This window comes from Hyperoodon ampullatus, assembly GCF_949752795.1.
Source record: "Hyperoodon ampullatus genome assembly, chromosome: 13".
Taxonomy (NCBI): domain Eukaryota; kingdom Metazoa; phylum Chordata; class Mammalia; order Artiodactyla; family Ziphiidae; genus Hyperoodon; species Hyperoodon ampullatus.
In genome coordinates, this window is record NC_136926.1 from 15,684,543 (window position 1) to 15,706,517 (window position 21,975).

Consider the following 21,975-nt stretch of genomic DNA (forward strand, 5'->3'; position numbering starts at 1 on the left):
CTTTTCTAGGCTGTTGTAACTAACAAGTGCCTTTTTTTTTGGCTGCACTGGGTCTTTGTTGTTGTGCGTGGGCTTTCTCTAGTTGCGGCGAGCGGGGGCTACTCTTCATTGCGGTGCTCGGGCTTCTCATTGCGGTGGCTTCTCTTGTTGTGGAGCACGGGCTCTAGGCATGCGGGCTTCAGTAGTTGTGGCACGTGGGCTCAGTAGTTGTGGCTCATGGGCTCTAGAGCGCAGGCTCAGTAGTTGTGGTGCACGGGCTTAGTTGCTCCGTGGCATGTGGGATCTTCCCAGACCAGGGCTTGAACCCGTGTCCCCTGCATTGGCAGGCGGATTCTTAACCACTGCGCCACCAGGGAAGCCCAACAAGTGCCTTTAATGCACCAGAATCACATCCCTTCTTCTGCCTCCTGATTGTGAACTCCATGAGGGCAAAGTTCATGGTTTTACTTTTTCAAATCCAACACCTAACCCAATGCCTGGTATACAGTAGGTGCTGAGGAAATGTCTCCTCAAATGAAACCATATTTGTTTACATCTAGAAGGTCAGCCTTTTAAAAACTTTCCCCTCCCCTTTTCTCCCCCAAATAACCGCATGATGTATTAAGACTAGAGACTTGCTCTCAAGGTCACATTTGCAACCTCAGGGTGTGAGCTCCCTGTGTGGCCAGTTTGAGGGTGGGCCCCTGGGACAGCAGTTGCTACTCTAAATTACCAAGAGATGCTTATTTTCCGGGCCCCTCCCAAGAGTCTGTTGTTTCTGATCTTCACCCCTCCCGACTTTCTGTACCTCTCCTCTGTTTATAGCTGCTGCTCTCAACTTTCTACCCAGTTCAAGTCCCTTCCATGGCTGGCCTTGTGTATCTGCAGGGAATCCCTCTGGATTTGGCCACTTACGTCCCTGTCAGCTGGCCAGAAACAGAGTTGGAGGTGGCACAGGGCGTTATCCTGGCTACTTCCAAACCAGGGCTCCTTCTAGAACAGTGCTTGACCCAGTACCGGCCTGGGTGAGCCTTTCATCTTTCCTCTCCTCCTCTGGATTAAGCCTTTGGCAGGACAGGTTTTGGGCTTGAGGCCAGCGATTCAACTGGGAGGGCTGCACGCCAACTCTCGCCTTTGTGGAGGTTAGTCTATTTGCCCGGGGTTCTGCCTGGGTTTACAGCCTCTCCTAACGTACGTTGATGACGCGGGTCTACCTCCCAGGCCATCTTGCAATCAGTCATCAGCAGAGAAGTCTCGAGCAGAAGGAACTGTGCGCTCTGCTTTCTTTCGGTGTAGTGTCTTTTGCCTGATTTTTATCTGGGGGCCTTTAAGGAGCCAGCCGGCACAGAAGCAGGACGGCGACGCCGTGCCTGGAAAACTCATCAGCGTCACTCTGGTTGATTTTCCTCTCCCCTTCAAGCTTTTTCCCATGGAGTGGGGCTCTCAGCGACAACTGGCAAACGGTTGGGCGATTGCTCGTTGTCATTCTGGTGGGCACTGGTGTCCGGAGGGCTCCAAGTGCTTTGTGGGTATTCGCATTTGTTTCTCAGATGCCCAGGTGCACAGTTGGCACCAGTCCCAGTTAATGGATGAAGAAACTGAGGCTCTGGGCATCAAGATCGTGAACCAAGGGCTGGGAGGGGCACAGCTGGGAGCGACCTTGGGTGTTCAGGGCTGCACTTTGTCTTGAAGAGGGTGTGTGGGACGTGTGTGTGTGTGTGAATGCATAAGGTTGTGTATGTGTAAGAGAATGAGAATGAAAAGGAGGGAGGGTTGAATGGGGTGGGTTCCTCAGTGTAAACCTGCCCGAGAACAGTCACTGCCTTGCAGTCTTTCTGATCAGAACTACGTCCCACCAGGAGCTCATATGCCTTTTATCCAAAGCAGCCTCTTGCCCAGGCCCCAAAGGAAGGCCGCAGTGATTTCCCAGCCCTAGCGGACCCTGCGCTCGCTGGATGGGGGGTGGGTCACAGAAGCCCTCCTCACCTGCCCGTTCCTTCCCTCTCCTCCCTGGCTCTGCTTTACAGCCGGCATATGGAAACTGTTTCTATTTACCCAGTGCCACCAGGATGCTGCTGTACACTGTGCTCCAGCGAATGGAAATCTTGGATTCCCCACAGAGTCGTTTCAGAGGCTGCATGCAAAGCAGCCAGCTGTTTTGCAGGGAGCCTCTGGGCCCTGTTACATCAGCTTGCAGGAAACGTTACCATCTGTGCAAACAGGTCATCCTGGTTTGTCTGCCTGTCCTCTGTGTGGGGAACTTCTCTCCTACTTGGAGGCAGTTCTTTTGTTGTTGTTATTGTTGTTTTGTATTCCAGTGCCTGTCAGTTCAGCAGTTTCTTTCTGTTCCTTCTCCTCTATGTTCGCCTCCCTGGGCTGACTGCCAGGATGCAGGGAGGGCAGTTAAGGGGTTGGTGATGCATAAATCTTTAGTGGCGAAGGTCGTTGGGCCTGAAAAGCCTGCAGGCTGGTTTCACAGGAGAGTTCTCTGCCCAGGGCACCCAAAGTGCAGAACAAAGTGTTTCTCTTTGGGGGTTGGGGTGGGGGGGGACTTGCCCTAGAGGCGCCGAATGGGATCTTCCTGGTTGCCAAGAATGTTCCTGGTCAGCTTCCTCTGGCCCTTCTCCTGAGAGCGGAGCAGCTGGTTTGCTGTGGGAGCCAGAAGACTGCCGCTCCCACCCTCCTGCGCTGCTGTGTATCGTTGTTTTCCTCCTCCTTCCCGCCCGTTTCCGGCCCAGTTGCCTCCCAGGAAAGACGGAAATGCAGAGGCGAGGGCCAGCCATCATGTTCCTGGACGAGGCAACGGATGGCCAGCTCCCCGACAGCCCCGTCGTGAGGTCATCCCACCTCCTCCAGCTGGGCCCTTGCGGTATGCCTTGACCTTGCCTTTCCAGCTCGTCTGGAGACACCCACCCTGCTCTGGGCGAGCATGGTGCCAAAGTCAGAGGTTGAACATGTTGATTCTTATGTGGTCTCTGACAACCGCTGGTGTGAGGGCTGGTCCCTGATCACAGGAGGGGCCTGGACCTGGGGTGCTGTGTGAGAGCCTTCCAGACCGCCTTGTTGTCCAGACTCTCCCTGTGCAGGGGATGCCCTGAAAGTTGCATCATCAACTTTCACCTGGAGACCTGGGGGGCCGCTGTTTCTCCCAGGAAGTGCAGATTTGGCCCAGGTGGGTAGGAGTAGGCCAGTGGCTTATTCTCTTTGATTTGACTCACAGCTGTGCACCAGCAATTACACAGTGGCAGACAGTGGGCGTCCGACCCCTGTCCACATTACTCTAGTGAGGGATGAGTGACCAGTGTTTGTGGCGGAGAAAGCTCTAGACGGGGAGCCAGGAGGCCCAGGTGCTAGAGCTGGCTCTCTGATGGATCAGCCCTGTTACACAGGCACACCTCCCCTCCCTGGCCTCAGTTTCCCATCTCTAAGAGACGGGCATTCAATTAAGTGGACTCTGGGATCCATTTCAGACCTGACTATCATCCTTTCTAAGACCCCAGACCTGACACTCATCGTTTCTAAGCTGAGCAGCAGAAAGTACTCAAGTCCACGCAGTAGCCCATAGAGCACGCTAAACCCTGCTCTGTGGTTTAGCGTGGGGATTCTCAGCACAGAACCTGCTGACCTTCTAAATGTGTGAGACCCGGGCAAGTTCACAGATCTCTCTGGGCTTCCATTGCCTCATCTGTAAAATGGGCACAATAATGGTCACTACCTCATAGGATTATTGTGAGTATGAAATTTATAGAAATATATACATTTATATAAATACATAAATAAATATATGGTGCTGAGAATAGCCTGGCACACAGAATATGCCCTGTAAGTGTGTTTGTTATTTCAGCAGAAGCTGAGTTGATGAGGTTTGGGCTACATAGAGGTTAATTAGGGTGGGGGAGGGACGTGTGTGCTAAAAAAGACCCTGTCACCCTCTCGGTGCAGTGAGGCAGTGTTGCTGGGAGGCTTCTGGTAGCCAGCAGGATCCAAGCGGCTGGCCTCTGCACCAGTGGTGGCATGGCCGGCCCCATGGGTGGTGCATGAGTTGGGAGTCATTTTTAAAGCCATCTGCACCCCCTTGCTTGTCCCCCTCACCGTCTTTATGTATCTGTAAATTCATAGATGCTGTGAATTGCAAAGGCAGCTGGTCCAACTTGCTACTTGCTGGGGGGGAATCTCCCTCTGTTGAAGCCTCCTCTTGAGGCCCCGTGTTGATGGCGTATGTGCTGCCTTGGCAGACAGGTGCCCCCAGAGGACAGGGACTATCCAGGTACCTCCAGTCCCCAGCCAGGGCCCCCAGCACCTAGGAGCTGCACTCCACCCCTGGGGATGCCCATCAAAACGAGTAGAACAATGCCATTCATTGTTGGTTTTAAAATATTTTTATTGAGAATTATTCCTTTTTTAAAAAAAATTTATTTATTTATGGCTGTGTTGGGTCTTCGTTTCTGTGCGAGGGCTTTCTCTAGTTGTGGCAAGCAGGGGCCGCTCTTCCATCGCGGTGCGCGGGCTTCTCACTGTCGCGGCCTCTCTTGTTGCGGAGCACAGGCTCCAGATGCGCAGGCTTAGTAATTGTGGCTCACGGGCCCAGTTGCTCCGCGGCACGTGGGATCTTCCCAGACCAGGGCTCGAACCCGTGTCCCCTGCATTGGCAGGCAGATTCTCAACCACTGCGCCACCAGGGAAGCCCAAGAATTATTTCTAACTTACAGATCACATGAGGAATAAAATGACAAATACATATGTACCCAGCGCCACCAGAGCTTAGTGCTTACTTAATTTTAATAAATCAAACATGACAGAGTTAAAGCCCCCTCTGCCCAGTGCATTTGGGGGCAGCTCTTTTTTTTTTTTTTTTTTTAAGATTCTTTTTTCGATGTGGACCATTTTTAAAGTTTTTATTGCATTTGTTACCATATTGCTTCTGTTTTATGTTTTTGGTTTTTTTTGGCCACGAGGCATGTGGGGTCTTAGCTCCCTGACTAGGGATTGAATCCGCACCCCCTGCATAGGAAGGTGAAGTCTTAACCACTGGACCGACCGCCAGGGAAGTCCCAGGGGCAGCTCTTGTAGTTAGAAAAGCCTTCCTGGGATCTGGTGGAAATGCTCGTCCTGTGACATCTCCTCCCAAGTCCTTGTTCTGCCCTTTGTAGCCTCACAACATGTCTCCTCATACTTGCCAGCCACCAGGTGTGATCTGTGACTAGAGAGCATACATTTTGTCTCTGTGATGCTCGCTGTTGCACGGGGGCCCCGGCATCCTAGTGCTCGGCAGTAACCAGCTGCCCTCTGAAGATCTACGCATCCGGAGCCTGTGCTCCGCAGCGGGAGAGGCCACAACAGTGAGAGGCCCGCGTACTGCAAAAAAAAAAAAAAAAAAAAAAAAAAAAAAAAAAAAAGATACCAAGGGTCACCTGCTCCCAGGCAAAAGCCATTGGTGTGAGTGAGGTGGAAGTGGCAAGGATTGGCCTGCACTGGGGGATGCTGTAGCGTTCCTCCCCCCCCGCCCCGCCATTCACAGTGGTGTGTGATGTAAGTGATGGGGGCAAAGGGGAGAAGTTGAGGAGGACCACGTGCCTTCTCCCCACCAGGATGGGCCTGAGAGAGCTCCCGGGAGGGAGGCAGAAGCTGGCTCAATTTGCTGAGACCCCTACACGAGAAGAAGGGCTCGGAAGGCTCACACGGGGTCTCCAAGGCAGGGGCTCCTGCAGACGCTTACGTCTAGCACGGGCTGGGAAAATGGCACTCATGTCCGCTGCCATCTGTGCCAGCCTGTCGCCGCCCACCCCGCACCAGCACCGCTATTTATTCGACCTAGGACTGCTGTGTCCTGGGCGCTGGCTCCTGCCGTGCTGTGCAAAGGTCATGGAGGACAGGGCGCAGGCGCACAAGCTCCCAGCTCCGTCCAGATGCCGGCAGGCATCTTCCTCCTACTTGGGAGTCACGTTTTGGCTCATGCTTCCCTGGTCCATGTGAGCGGGTGGAGGAAGGTGGTTTGACCTTCTCCTGTCTCTGCCTAGGGCTTAGTTCTTTCAGAAATGGGCACTGGGATCAGAGTTGGGAAATGTTGGCATTGGTAGAGCAGGACCAGGATGATCAAGGGCTGGCTGCAGCCAGATGTCCTGCCTTCTACCTGTTACTCCATTTGAGTGATGGAACCGCTGCTATATATATATATAATATATATATATATATATTTTTTTTTTTTTTTTGCGGTACACGGGCCTCTCACTGCTGTGGCCTCTCCCGTTGCGGAGCACAGGCTCCGGACGCACAGGCTCAGTGGCCATGGCTCACGGGCCCAGCCGCTCCGTGGCACGTGGGATCTTCCTGGACCGGGGCACGAGCCCGTGTCCCCTGCATCGGCAGGCGGACGCTCAACCACTGCGCCACCAGGGAAGCCCCCGCTGCTATATTTTTAATGCTTTCGGCACTACCTTGTCCTCCTTTTCAGGTTTCCGATCCTTGAGAGGCATGCAGCCTACCAATGAGAAGCTAACCAGCCTAGTTTGGTACCCAAGCTCTTCTTCTCGCTGGCTGCATGACCTCAGGAAGGTACTTAACCCTTCTGCACCTTAATCTCCTCAAGTCTGAAGTGGGAATAATCATATTACCTTCTTCGTGGGATAGCTGTGAGAATTAAATAGCTTGATAGGTAGAAAGTACTCAGGTATGTATCAGTTATCTATTGCTGTATAACGAACCAGCCCCAAACACAGCACCTTAAGACGAAGACATCATTTATTCTGCTCATGAATCTGCAGGTTTGGGCAGGCCTTGGGGGAGGGGCAGCTTCTCTGCCCCACACAGTGACTGGGGCTGGGGGATCTGGTTTTGAGATGACTTATTCAACTGACCAACAAGTTGGTGCTGGCTGCTGCCTGGCAGCTCAGCTGGGCTGTGGACTGGGCGCCTTGATTCTCCTCCGTGGGCCTCTCTCACAGCACGGTGGCTACGTTCCAAGAGCAAGAGACCCAAGAGAGAAAGGTGGAAGCGTTTTTACAACTTAGCTTCGGAAGTCATAAGCATTACTTCCTCTATTGGTCAAGACAGTAACAAAGCCTCACCTGGTTTCAGGAGGAGGAGACACAGTCTCTACCTCTTTGTAGGGAGGTGGCGGGGTTCTAGAAGGGCATGTAGTATGAAAGATAATGCTGTGGCTATCTTTGGGGAAAACATCTGCCACAGAATAGATTTTGACACGTAATAAGCCATCCACAAGTATTTGCTACCGCTAGTTTAAAACCATTCTCTGCGGTCCTTCACCCCAGACTTCTCTTTCTTAGAGGGTGGGAGTATAACAGTGGTTCAGTGGAGCTGCTCTGGAGGGGCGCTGCCTGGGGTTAAATCCTGGCTCGGCCCTTTACAGCTGTGTGACCTTGGGCAAGTTGTTAACCTCTCTGTACAGTAGGATTTATGCTAGTGTGTATCTCATGGGATGGTGAGGATTACGTGAGTTAATCAGCATGGAGCTCTTAGCACAGAGCAAGTCGCGTTAACTCATTACTTTTCTTATATCCTTCATTGGTGCAGTCCCTTCCAGAAGGACTGTCCTAGTTACACATGCTAGCAATGGAGCTCAATCCAGAGTAGGTTGGTGAACTGGAAGTCCCTTCGCTTCCAGACGCACAAAGTTGGGAGGGGAGAAAAAGAACTATACTGTTGTAAGAGTCTTATACTAGACATGAAGTGGTCTCTTGATGGTAGATGTGATAAATTTAAAATGTATACTGTAAACCCCAGAGCAACCTCTGAATAACAAAAGAAAGCATTGTAGCTAATAAGCCAACAAGGAGATAAAATGGAACCATAAAAAAATATACAGTCATCCAAAAGAAGGCAGAAAATGAGAACAAAGAACAGGTGGGACAAATATGCAATAAATTGCAAGATGATATATTTAAGCCTCATCATATTAGTAATTACTTAATTGTAAATAATCTAAATACTCCAATTAAAAGGCAGAGTTTTTCAGATTGGGAGAAAGGAGCAAGACCAAACTCTATGCTGCCTACAGGAAACAAAGTTTAAATATAAAGACACAAAGAGGGAACTCCCTGGTGGTGCAGTGGATAAGTCTCCGTGCTCCCAATGCAGGGGGCCTGGGTTCTATCCCTGGTCAGGGAACTAGATCCCACATGCATGCCGCAACTAAGGAGCACACCTGGTGCAACCAAAGAAAAAAAAATGTTTCTCCTTTAAAAAGAAAAAGACACAAAGAGATTGAAAGAATGGAAAAAGCTACACTAATCACTAATTCAAAGAAGTAATCAAAACTAGAGTAGACATATTAATCAGAGATAAATATTTGTATATTTATGTAAACTCTCAAAATTCAAAAAGAAGAAAATAACCTAATAAATAAGCAGGTAAACTACTGAAGCCCGTGCGCCTAGAGCCCATGCTCCACAACGAGAAGCCACCGCAATGAGAAGCCTGTGCACCGCAACGAAGAGTAGCCCCTGCTTGCTGCAACTAGAGAAAGCCCGCACACAGCAACGAAGACTCAACACAGCCATAAATAAATAAATAGATAAATAAATACATTTTTTTAATTAAAAAAAATTAAAACCTTCAAAAGAAAAGAAAAAAAGAAAAAGGTAAAAGAAAGATTTGGAGACACTTCAGTTAAGTTGTACACATGGCAAATAAAGATATGGAAAGATGCTCAACATTATTAGTCATTAAGGAAACACAAAGTAAAAGCATTGGAATTAAAACAGTGCAGTACCATCACAACCTTTTAGAGTAGTTGACTAAAAAAACTGAGCATGTCAATTGTTGGTGAGGATGTGGAGGACCTGGAACTCTCATTCACTGCTAGTGGGAATGTAGAATGGTACAATCAGTTTGGAAAACAGTTTGGTAGTTTTGTAAAAAATTAAATGTATGATCTAGCTATTTCAGCCCTAGGTATTTACCCCAAAGAAATGAAAGCCTATGTCCATACCATACTCTGTACATGAATGCTCATAGCAGCTTCATTTGAAATAGTGAAACCCTGGCAACAATCTAAATGTGAATGGATAAACTGTGGTACATCCACGCAATGGAATACTACTCAGCAATAAAACAGAATGGACTACTGATACACCATATAACATGGATGAATTTAAAAATAATTATGCCGGGGCTTCCCTGGTGGCGCAGTGGTTGAGAGTCCGCCTGATGATGCAGGGGACACGGGTTCGTGCCCCGGCCCGTGAAGATCCCACATGCCGCGGAGCAGCTGGGCCCATGAGCCATGGCCACTGAGACTGCGCATCTGGAGCCTGTGCCCCGCAACGGGAGAGGCCACAACAGTGAGAGGCCCGCGTACCGCAAAAAATAATAATAATAATTATGCCGAGTGAAAGAAGCCAAACAAAAAGAAGAGTACATACTGTGATGCTGTTTACATAAAATTCTAAGAGATGCAGGTTCGCCTGATAGTGACAGAAAGCAGATCAGCGGTTGCCTGAGGATGGATGGGGGGGGCTTGAAAGGGTGACAGATACATTACCTTGATTGTATTTAGTAATGGTTTCACGAGTGTGTACGCATGTCAACACATATCAAATTGAATACTTTAAATATGTGCAGTTTATTGTGTGTCAAATATATCTCAGTAAAAGTATTTAAAAATCGGTAGAGAAGAGCTTTGCAGAGGGCAGACCTGACTGCCCTTGCTTAGCAGTTCAAAGTCAGAAGGACCAGTTGCGACCCAACAGCCCTTTGAACCCTGCCAGTTTCCTCCCCTTTCCTGTTTGGTTGTGAGCTTTACACATCTGCTCCCTGCCACTGTGCATGACTCATTATCCAAACATTTGATTCTTTATCCTCCCATAGGTGGGTCATTCGGAATGTGGGTTAGGGGAACCAAATTCTCATCCTAGATGCTCTTCTTCCCAATAAATTTAAAAAGCTGAGAGTCATTTCTCGGTGCTATTGCATATGTCAGTGGAGACACCTGAGTGTTATGACGAGCCCAACTCAAACAGGCTTAAGTGTAAAAGGATATTTGTGGACTCAGGCTTCAGAAACGCTACGAGGTAGATTTTGGGCACAGCTTGATCCCAGGGATGTAACTCAGGCAGGTTTTCCCCAGGTCGTGGCAGAGGCAGCCGCCAGCAGCAACAGGGAAAGAGCCCCTCCTTTCTAACTGGTCCCGGAAAAGTTCCAAGTTCAGCCCTCATTGGCCGGGCTTGGGTCAGCACCGCTGCCTGAACCAGTGCCTGTCCTCGGGGGATGAGGGGATCTCATTGCACTGGATCGTCTGCCTGGGAGCCAGGGGTGGAGTTGGCCAGAGCCAAAGAATATGGACAGAAGGTAGGGAGAGCATGTTCTTCAAAAGCAGATGGGGCTGTGTTACTGGAAGAAAAGGGCATGGATGTCAGCAGGGAAAAGCCACAGAGGACACTGCACCAGTGAAAAAATTCAATTGTTTTTATTTTTTTGATAAGGTAGTATATTAACACGCTTCCAAAAGTCAAAAGTAATCAAAAAGATCACTCCCTCTGAGTGACTTCTACAGTTCCCTACATCCGTTGTAGGCAATCAATCTAATTTGTTCTTCCTGTTTCTTTTGTTAAGTAGATATCTCTGTGTTTTCTTGTTTTCTCCCTTTCTTACACAAAAGGTAGCATACAGTATGTGCTTTTTTTGTACTTGCTTTTTTTACTTAACAAGAAAAGGAAAAACTTTTAAAACTTGAGGTATGGTTGATGTACAATATGTAAGTTTCAGGTGTCTAACATAGTGATACACAATTTTTAAAGGTTATGCTTCATTTATAGTTGTTATAAACTACTCCTCTGCTGCACAGTATGCCCCTGTAGCTCATTTATTTTCTACATAGTAGTCTGTATCTCTTAATCCCCATCCCTATCTTGCCCCTCCCCCTCCCCTCCCCCTACTAGTAGCCACTAGTTTGTTCTCTATTTCTGAGTCTGCGTTTTTTGTTTATATTCAATAGTTTGTCTTATTTTTTAGATTCCACATATAAGTGATATCATAAAGTATTTGTCTTTCTCTGTCTGACTTATTTCACTAAGCATAATACCCTTCGTGTCCATCCATGTAAGAAAAACATTTTTAACTAGGCACACTAATTCTTGCTGTCATTAGTACACGGGATGGTGCGTTGACTTACAGTTAATAGGATATGTGTGTGAGCATAGGAGGTGACTGCCAACCTTTTCTCCTGGTGAATGGTGTCTTTATTCTCTTAAGCCTGGGTTGTAAGTGAATCTCCTCTTGCAATGCAGATGGAGGCAAATATGCCGTCCACGACTCCTGCACCCCCAGTCTGAGCTCAGGGGGTGAGAGTTCCCCCTCCAGCCTCACCGGACACAACTGGGAGATGAATTATCAAGAGGCAGCAATCTACCTCCAGGTGAGTATCTTCCGGTCAGGACCTGGCCATTCTTGGCCCCTGTTGGTGGAGTAGGATAGCCGGGGTTCTGTTGGGTGCCCAGCAGCTCAGTTCTGGCTTAGTGCTCCGTGTGTGAGCTTCTCATCTCCTAAGATCAGGCTGGGAGAGCCAACCCGATTGCGCCCACGTGGAAGGGTGATGTGAACGGGCTTGTTCTCGGGACCCCCAGTTTGTGGCTCTGCCTGCCCCCAAGGTTCCCCAAGTCTGTCCACTTGGCCTCCCCTGTCCCGCTCCCTCTTCTCAGGCACATTGAGAGGCCGGTTCTCGGGAGGGAATTCTTTTATCTACTTAACACTGCTGACTTAGTGTGGGGAATCTAGAGATCTTTATTCCCTTCCTGTTTAACTTGCTGCCGCTCTCATGTTTGCTATTTCATGCTTGGTTTTTGTTTTTGTTTTTTTAAAGAAAAAGAATACTTTTTAATAAAAGTCATGCATGCTCATTACAATAAGTTTCAGTACAAAGGCGATGTGAAAAAAAATTCACCTAACGCAGTCGCTGACAACATTATTTAAGAATAATACATAGGTTTCATGTGTCTTCTAAAATAATTTTAAAGTCCTGTGGTAGCTACAGCTGTACAGTCTGCTTTTTTTTTTTCCCTAGCATGTGGCCTAAGCTTTTTTCTCATGTTATAACTCTTGTAAACAAATTTTAAAGTCTTTATAATTCTATCTGGTAAGTGCGTCCTAATTTACTTAACTATCCTGATAAGGTTGGATATTTTCTCTTTTTATATTTCCCTTATGTATTTCCCCTATTATGCATTTCCTTATTGTAAATTATAATCCGAGGACAATCTGTGCCTACGGCTATTTCTCTCTTTTTCTCTTTAATATCTAGGATTATTTTATTAGGAAAGACTCCAAGAAGTGGAATCAGTGGGTAGAAGGAATCAACCTTTTTTAATGCCCTTGTTATGTAGTATCGAATACTCTCCAAAGGGGATATTGCCTATTAACTTCCAGTCTGACTGTCAATGGCATTTTCACCCTAATCTTGCCATTTTTGTCATTGTAAGATTTCAGCTTCAGCTGTGCATTGAATAAGGGTTTGGGTGAGGAAATGGAATTTTTCTTAAATTCATTTGAATGATCATTTTCCCCTAATCTTTTTTTCTTTGAAGCAGCTCTCCCTTGTAAGTATTTGCTTTGCTATTTTTAAAAAAGACTTAATGAAATTCAGATACTTATTTGATAGTTGTTTGGGTGTCTGTGTGTTTCTCGCATTTTATGGCTGTACTCCTCAAGAAATGTATTTTGATTCAGGTTAAGGCAATAGAAATGTTTTAGGGAAATTTTAGCAAGCTTGGGCATGCCAGTTGATGTGGCAGGGCCCCCCTATGCACTGTCACCTTCTCCAGAGTTGAATAGGTGCTAGACAAGAGGGTGGGATGGGTCAGAATATGGAATTAGAATAGCTGCTGGGTAATTCCTTCTTTCCTTAAGCAGATGAGAACATTAGTAATAAAAATGGCTATCATCACAAAGTCTACAAATAATAAATGCTGCGGAGGGTGTGGAGAAAAGGGAACCCTCCTACACTGTTGGTGGGAATGTAAATTGATGCAGCCACTATGGAAAGTAGTATGGAGGTTTCCAAAAAGAACTAAAAATAGAGCTACGATATGGTGCAGCAGTCCCACTCCTGGGTATATATCCAGAAAAGACAAAAACTCTAATTTGAAAAGATACGTGCACCCTGATGTTCATAGCAGCATTATTTACAATAGCTAAGACATGGAAACAACCCAAGTACCTGTCAGCAGACAATTGGTTTAAGATGTGGTGTATATATACACTATAGAGTTACTCAGACCTAAAAAAGAATGAAATGTTGCCATTTGCAGCAGCATGGATGGACCTAGAGAATATTATACTAAGTGAAGTAAGTCAGACAGAAAGACAAATATTATATGATATCACTTATATTTGGACTTCTAAAAATAAAGCAAATGGAGCTTCCCTGGCAGTCCAGTGGTTAAGACTCCCTGCTTCCACTGCAGGGGCCACGGGTTCAACCCCTGGTTGGGGAACTAAGATCCCACATGCTGCGTGGTATGGCAAAAAGAAACAACCCACCCCCAAAAATGCAAACAAATTTTATATAGTTTAACTGGGCACTTGCTGATCTTTCTAACAACCTTACCAAGCAGTTTAATCATCTCCCAGTTCATACACCTGAAACTCCCAGGGGCTCAATGAGTCCAAAGCCAGCCAGCTAGTAAATTGCCAAGGTTGGATTTAAACCGCGTCCATCCAGCCTCCAAATGATGTTTTTTCTTCTCTACGTGGTTGCCTCATTTCTGTACCTGACCCCATGTATTCACTTGAAAATGGGCCATGTCTTTGTGGGAAAAGAGGTTACAGAACAGAAGGTATCATGTGATGATTTTTATATATAAATTATATACAGTTTTATATAACGTGTGTCCGTACCTACGCACATACACCCATTCACATCTGGAAAGTTACTTATCTAAATATTAAAGGTGATTACTATTGTTTTTTAAAGGTGATTATTTTTGGCTGATGGAATTTTTACTACCTTATAATTCTGTGTATGATTTGAATTATTTTACAAAAAATGCATCATTTTGTAAAATTAAAACTAAAAGCAAAAGTTGGATCCCCGTGGACAGTATTTCGTGGCTGTTTCTGGAGGATGGCTTTAGCTGGCGTCTGGTAGTCGTTTTCATGCTTGCAGGGGAGCATGGCCCTTGAAGCAGGTTGCTGGTGTGCTTGGGTAATTGGCTGCTCGCTGCTTTGAGGCTGTGCCTGCAGTTTCCTCTCTTCCCAGATTTTACCTGTTAACTCACTCACCCTCAGGAGCTGTGTGCTCGGCGCTCCTGTTGCCTCCAAGGCAGTCCTAGTTTTCTGTGTGGACTTCTGCCCCAGGGAGCAGAAAGCAAAGACCTGGAAGTCACATACAACTGGCCTGCCTTCTCATTTTTCCTAATCATGAATTTCTTAGTTCATGATCGGCAGTTAGGAAACAAGGCCAGTGTTCTCCTTAGGGTCTGGGTCAGAATCCAGTGACTCGGGTCGTATTTCACTCCGTCCTTGCTAGGGGAGGCCTCATCCTCCATCTCCTCTGTGGCAATTTCAGTCTCCTCTGTGGCAATTTCAAGTCCTAGCGGTGAGATCCGAGTCCCCCATGTTAGTGGTTTCCTCTAGCTAGACCTTCATCCCTGGCTACTTGTTGGAAGAAATTACCCAAGAATTGCATTTTTTTAGAAATCCAAACCAGAAGCTTCCCAGGCCATGTGTGTCCCCTGTGGCCATGGCAGTGCTGGTGAAAACCACAGCCTGGCACAGATCACAGGACTGGGAGCAAGGCTTGTCCAGCTTGCCCTCTGTGTGACTGCCAGGATGTTTGTTCCCTGCCCTATTGAGTCTGTGGTTTGTCTTTATTTTTTGATAATGAGGATAGGGATGTAGCTGGCTTCAGGGAAGTAACTCACTTGAAGTTTCCCCTGCAAACCACAGCCAGGGTCAGGGCTCCCCCGCTCCCAGCTCCTGGGCAGTCCTCAGGCTTGGCAGGGGTCTGAAGAATGATCTCTTTCAGGAGTGCTTCGTCCTACCAAACACCTATTAAATGCCTACTGTGTGCACCAGGCACCGTGCCAGCTGAGGACCTGACAATACCTCTTGCCTTCCCAGTTCTCTGAAACAGGCTTGGCGAGCTGAAGCCACCTCGGGCTAGTACAGGAGCCCACCAGCCAGAGCTGTTTCCATGGCACCATGTGCCACCTCTGGGCCCAGAGACACTTCTTCCCATTGGCCTGGCTTTGCAACCTCTGCAGGAATCACCGAGCGTGTGTTAGTTTCACCTTCCCCAGAATAAGGGTTTATGAGACGGTTGAGTGTGGCCTCATCTCAGAAGAGTGGAATAGTTGGAATAGTTGAAGGTCGGACTGCATTCCAGGACAGCCGGAATGCTTTCAGAAGGGCTCTGGGCATCCCTTCTGGCTGTGCCCCTTTTCCTCCTCTAAGGATTGGAGCCAAGGGGAAGAGCCTGTGTTCTGAGTGTTTGCGCTGGGAGTGAATGAGACAGATTCTCCCGACTCAGCACCATTGACATTTGGGACCGGATAATTCTTTGTTGTGAGGGGCTGTCCTGTGCATTTTAGGAGGTTTAGCAGCATCCCTGGAATTTACCCTCTAGATGCCAGCAGCACCCCCCAGGTGAGACAACTAAACATGTCTCCAGGCCGGGGCGGAGTCAGGGGAGGGCTGGTGGTCAACATTGCCCCCAGTTGAGAAGCACTGAGGCAAGGTGATGCTTGTAAAGCATGAGCCAATAAGTACTCTCTCTGTGTCGGCTGCTGGATGGGGTACTGAGGTGATGAAGCTGAGGGACCTCCCTTACTTATCCCCGTGCCCACCAACCCTGGGGAGGCAGTGAAGATCCGCTACCTCCCCCAGAAGACCGATCCTAACCGGGAGGGTTATCTGCTTGTATTCCCAAGTGGACCGTTCCCGGTCTGCTCCGTCGTTTGCTTTCTACATCATCATCAGGAGGCCAAGAATGGGGCAGGGCCGCTGGAATCAGGCTGTCTGGCTCTATGAGCTCAGGTGCTACTGAAGCTTTGTGCCTGGATTTCCTTGTCAGGGGTGAGAGGAGTGTGGAGGGCTCGGCGTGGCGGGTGGGGGCGCTGAGCATGGTGCCGGGCCTGGAGGGCACTCGCTGGGGGTCAGCCACTGTCTCATTACTGTCGGGGTGAAGGCATCAAGCGGTTAGGAAATGAGGTGGAAATGGAGTAAATTAAGAAGTGGGATGGGGAAAGCTGAGTGAAGAAGGAGTGTGATAAAGGTACCCTGACACTTTCCCCTCAGTGTTCCTATAACTTAAAATAATAATAACAGGTAACCTCGGGCGGGGAGCTTCCTGTGTGCCAGATGCTGTCCTAAGTGTCTTGCAGGAACCCGGGGAGTGAGTACGAGTGCTGATGGTTGTAAAGGTGAAGGAACATTCTCAGTGTTACCCAGGGAGGAGGGGGGAGCCGGGACTCAACTGTTCTTAGTTTACCCCAGACCCCACCCCCCGACCTCAAGCACTTAACATCCCACAGACACACCTGAGACTGAACATTTGACCTCAGAGGGGACCAGATGTGCCCGCTTCTCTTCGATCTCTTGGATTTTTTATTCTTTGATTCCTCTGAGTAGTTTTGGGAAGAAGCAAGTCTTTGGAGCCCCATCAGCGGGCCAGGGTGAGACTTGACTGGTGTGCGGTTCTACGAAGATGACACTTTTGCTTCTCCATCATCTCCCGACTCTGGCCTGAATCTCCTCCCACCTGCCGAGGGCCCTCCCCCCTCCCCGCCCACCGCGCATCCTGGCTGCCCTGTCGTCTCCAGGCGCGTTCGCCCACGTGACGCTTGCTCTTTCAGGAAGGTGAGAATAATGACAAGTTCTTCACCCACCCCAAGAATGCCAAAGCGCTGGCGGCCTACCTCTTTGCTCATAACCACCTCTTCTACCTGATGGAGCTGTCCGCAGCCCTGCTGCTGCTGCTGCTGTCCCTGTGCGAGGCTCCGGCCGTGCCCGCGCTCCGGCTGGGCATTTACGTGAGTGTCCGGATGGCTGGGAGCCACGGCTCTCTGGGGGCAGAGTAACTCAAGATTGAGAGGGAACATTCTGGAAGGGCAGACGTCTTGCCTGGGGTCCCCGCCCGACTGAATGCACCTCCCCCGTCTCCCTGGGATCCTGCTCCCTTGTAAATTCCAGGGAGGGGCACCTTCGGATTGCCTCAGAACCCATAGCCCCGCTTTGGCCCCCAGGTGGGCAGCATACCTGATTAGCTGTCTCCAACCTCAGAGGAAAAGGCGGGCAGGTGTGCTCACTGCTGGGGGAGGGTAGGCGCTGGGGAAGCCACGTCTCCTTCACACCCTTTGGCTGCAGGTCCACGCGACCCTGGAGCTGTTTGCCCTGATGGTGGTCGTGTTTGAACTCTGCATGAAGTTGCGGTGGCTGGGCCTTCACACCTTCATCCGGCACAGACGGACCATGGTCAAGGTGCTGTGCCCACCTCCCTACAGCATTTCCTCCCCTGTCAACTTCAAGTCTGTATCTTCAGTTCAATTCCAAGTCCCCCATGGGCCTAGTCCTGCGCTCAGAAGTGTAACCTTGGGTCCCTGTCCTCGCCATGCTTCCAGCCTTGCTCCAGGTGTCACAGTGATGCTAACAGTAGTGAATGTGGTTTGGCGTTTAGCGCGTGCCAAGCTCTGGCACGATGACACTTGCGGGAGGTGTAGTGCTCTTCCTAGCCTACATGCAGCCAGTTGGAAGAGAATGGGATCTAAATCCCAGTGAGTTGGAATTCAAAGCCAGCTCTGTGGCCTCCACGCCCACGCCGATCAGGACCATATTATATGCTTTCTCTGTCTGCGGCAGAGAGAGGCGTGAGTTGGGATGTGTCAGAGTGGCGTTTGGCAGTGTAAAAAGCCCACACACTTGTCCAGGAAAATGTGCCCAAGGAATTGGAGGTCAGGGTGTGCTGCAGACCTCAGGGGCCCTCACGGTGCAAGCGGGGAGAGCTGGAAGCAGAGGGTGGCTGGATGTGGCCTGCGGAATAGCAGTTTTGCTCAGCGGGTATCATCTGGGGCTCATTCTCCTGGGACTGCTCATCTATGCCAGCAGCCAGAGGGCTTCTCCCTGGGGCCTGCTTAATGTTGGGGGAGGTGAGAAAGGGCGAGGGAAAGGACTCTCTGGACTCCGGGCCGGGCTGGGCAGTATCCAACCAGCCCTCTGTTCAGGGTGTACAGGAGGGGCTGGGTCAGAGGAGCTGACGGCGCACTGTGCCCTCCACCCACAGACCTCTGTGCTGGTGGTGCAGTTCGTTGAGGCCATCGTGGTGTTGGTACGGCAGACGTCCCACGTGCGGGTGACCCGGGCACTGCGCTGCATCTTCCTGGTGGACTGTCGGTACTGCGGTGGCGTCCGGCGGTAAGGCCCGGGGGAGGAGCTGCTCAGACAGTCGCTATCAGGGCCTGGCCTGGACCTCCGGGCCAGTGAAGCCAGAGCCAGTGAGTGACGTAGCAGTAAGGCCACTCCTGCACTTGGATAGGGACTTAGTCATGCTCACTTCCCTCTGCTACTCGACCCACACAGAGAGGCAGGTGGTCTTCTTGCTGAAGTTCAGGTCTCCTGACTCCGGGTCCAGGGCTCTCTCCTGCCTTACCTGTGCTTCTCTGGGGCTGGTCCTCTCTCTGAGCACAGTACCTGCCCAAACACAGCCTATAGCAGGAACTCAGTAAAGTCCACGTGACTCAGCAGGCTGTCCTGACACCTCCCCTGGGACTGGGGGTACTGAACTCAAACCAGGCCGTTAGCCTAAGGTCAAAATGAGTTTTGAGAATCCATCTGGAAAACCTCTTGGCTGGGGTACTGTGGATGAGAGCGGGCTGGCCATTCACGCTTAGTGCCCGTCCTTAAAACCGGAGACAAATGTCCTAGGACTGGGTGGCCCTAAAATGTCTTCCCACATCCCAGGCAAGCTGGCCTTGTCAGCCGAGGCCATGCACCCGGCCTTCTCCTGCCGTCTCCGTCTCCTGCAGGCACTTGCCTGCTTGGGCTCCGTAAGTGCTACACCTGCCCCGGGTCTTTCCCCATCACCCACTGAGTGGAAGGCCGAGGACATCACTAAACATGATGTCACAAGCCAGGGCAAGAGGGAATTTAGTGTTCTGGGGGTCGGGAGCACCAGGGCCCCATCTCGACAGGCACGTACCCCACTGAGGAGCCCCAGCCAGTACGCCCTGGGCCCTGGCCCGTCCCCGGCTGCGCCTCACCCGCCCTGGCCCCCGTCTGTCTCCCCAGCAACCTGCGCCAGATCTTCCAGTCCCTGCCACCCTTCATGGACATCCTCTCGCTACTCCTCTTCTTCATGATCATTTTCGCCATCCTTGGTGAGTTTCTCCTGCGCCCCAGGATGCAGGCGCTCGCTAAAAGCAAACTCACAGTTGAGAAAAAAGGGTGCTTTGGGGCTTCCCTGGTGGCTCAGTGGTTGAGAGTCCGCCTGCCGATGCAGGGGACATGGGTTCGTGCCTCGGTCCGCGAAGATCCCACATGCCGCGGAGCGGCTGGGCCTATGAGCCATGGCCGCTGAGCCTGCACGTCTGCTCCGCAACGGGAGAGACCACAACAGTGAGAGGCTCGCGTACCGCAAAAAAAAAAAAAAAAAAGGGTACTTTGACAGTTTCAGAAATTCAGGAAGGTTTTCAAAATGATATAAACACCCAACTGAGGAAATGCAGTATCGGAAAAAAAAATGGAAGCCACCTTTGTACCCTTTCCTGATCTCGATTCCCTCCGGCTCCCAGAGGTACCCCCGGCCTTTATTCATGCTGCTGCACGTAGATGTAGGTCATTCATTTTCACTGCCGTGTCGTTATCTGATATGTGAATATATCCAAATTTATTTATCACGTCTTCTGTGGGTGGGCACTTTTCACTATGACAGATCACACTGCAGTGAACATTCTCACGCGTTTCCTGGCGCACACGGGGGAGGGTTTCTCTACAGCGTGTGCCTAGGACCTTAGGGTCTACACACTTCAGCTTCACTAGATGTAAAAGCAAGGTCATGGCCTTTCTAACTCTGAGGAGGCCTTGCCTCTTCAGATAAGATCAAGTGTTGATTCGACACCCACATTCAGACACAGGGTTTAGACCGTGGAGGTCTTAGAACACGGCGAGGTAGCCCAAGGTCCCTTCTCCAGTACTCAGATGGCAACGACAGTGGAACTAGAGAGCCCTGGCTCTAAGGCCCCCACCAGTGCTGAAAGCCCCGGGTTCTCGTGACTGCTCTGTCCTGAGCCACTGACTCCCACTTACCTTACCTCCACCCCACTCTCGATAGAATTTCCTTTGTGTTCCAAGGGGGCTGACTTCCCCTGAGGGCAGAGTTACTCCCTTTCCCGCTCAGGATTTCAAGGACTCAGGGGAATAGCTCATTCTGAGAGGAAAAAATTAATGGTGTTAATTTGGCTACAGGGGAACAACAGGGTCCCTTTGGAGTTGTGCTTGGCTGTCATGTTCTCAAAACCAAAGATTGCAAACCGGTGGTCTGGGTTCCAAATCCAGCCTATGGATGAGTTTTGTTTGGTCTGAAAGTGTTGAGCAGCATTTTGAAATTAGTTTTTTTTTTACATGAAAATACAGATTTTCAGCCTTAAAATTTTAAACTTTTTTTAAACTTCCGTTTTTAAAAAAAAATCGACATATAATTGACATATAACACTCTATTAGTCTTAGGTATACAACATAATGCTTTGCTATGTATATACTGCAAAGTGATCATCGTAATAAGGTTAGTTAACATCCATCACTATACAGAGTTACGATTTCTTTTCCTTCTGATGAGAACTTTTAAGATCTACTCTCCTAGCAACTTTCAAATATACAATACGGTATTATTAACTATCGTCACCATGCTGTACGTACTGCTTTTTTTTTTTACTATACAGATTTATTATTTTTTTTAATTTTATTTATTTATTTGGTTTCCCCAAGTCTTAGTTGCAGCAGGCGGGCTCCTTAGTTGCGGCATGCATGTGGGATCTAGTTCCCTGACCAGGGATCGAACCCGGGCCCCCTGCATTGGGAGCATGGAGTCTTACCCACTGCGCCACCAGGGAAGTCCCTCTACGGCCTTTTTAAATCATACATTGGATGGCGCTTGGGTCACCCTCCTGAATGGCAGCCGTTATCCGGTGGTCTGCCACAGTCCCCACCACTCCCTATGCTTTTCCTCTGCCTACTGCACTGATTCACATTTATTTGTCCAGTCCTTCTGACATCTGGGTTTGGGACTCTTGTGCTCTAACCCTTTTTTCAATCTGTTTCCCACCACCTTCTAGGTTTCTACCTGTTCTCCCCTAATCCTTCAGACCCCGTAAGTAATCAACATGTTTGTCTGTTTCTTCCTTTACGGGAGGCCTTTCCCCTCAGATAAGGTGGCTGGACTGACCCCCTAGCTGTATTAGGAAGGGATGCCCTGCTTGGTTTCTCATCATCGCTTCTGGCACCTGAAAGTGCCCCGTCACCCAGATCTGAGCTGTCTCCTTCCTTGAATGCCAAGGGGGGACCCTTGCCCTGTCCTTGAGAGGGGTGTTTCCAGCATCAGATTTGGAACACGGGCACATTTTGGCAGAGGAACAGTGGAGGAGAGCTCAGCTAATGGTGCATATGTGGTTCCCCGGGAGACAAGTCCCAAAGCCAGTTGTCTGCTGCCGCCGGAAGCATTGAGCTCCGGAAGGAGGAGGCCTTGGACTCCATGTTTGCTTGTTCCTCTGCCATCCTTCAGGGATCCCTTGGGAGGAAGAAGGAGTGGGCGGGGCAGGGAGCGGGCGGGCAGGGCTCTGGAGGCGGCCCACAGGCAGGCAGCCTGTTCCCGGTGGCGTGTGCCCTCGGCCCGGCGGCCACGTGCCCTCCTCTCCTCCTCTCCCCCTCAGTACTTCAGCACCCTGGAGAACAGCATTGTCAGTCTGTTTGTCCTTCTGACCACCGCCAAGTAAGTTTGGGCCCTGCTTTGGCTTCGGCCCTCTTCCAGTGCCCGGGGTCTCCTCCTCTTTTCAGCCA

The 21,975-nt window shown here is 49.7% G+C and overlaps 1 protein-coding gene across 1 annotated transcript in view; it reads left to right on the forward strand.

Moving 5' to 3' along the window:
• Positions 1–21,975, forward strand: part of TPCN1 (two pore segment channel 1) — a gene marked incomplete at its 3' end in the record, with an annotated part of 61,954 nt that overhangs the window by 19,940 nt on the left and 20,039 nt on the right. The window contains exons 3-9 of the mRNA XM_079717845.1: positions 11,223–11,350; positions 16,785–16,961; positions 17,296–17,409; positions 18,209–18,339; positions 19,213–19,301; positions 21,255–21,289; positions 21,849–21,907. Coding sequence (XP_079573971.1) covers positions 11,223–11,350; positions 16,785–16,961; positions 17,296–17,409; positions 18,209–18,339; positions 19,213–19,301; positions 21,255–21,289; positions 21,849–21,907 — 733 coding nt within the window. The remainder of the gene's footprint in view (positions 1–11,222; positions 11,351–16,784; positions 16,962–17,295; positions 17,410–18,208; positions 18,340–19,212; positions 19,302–21,254; positions 21,290–21,848; positions 21,908–21,975) is intronic.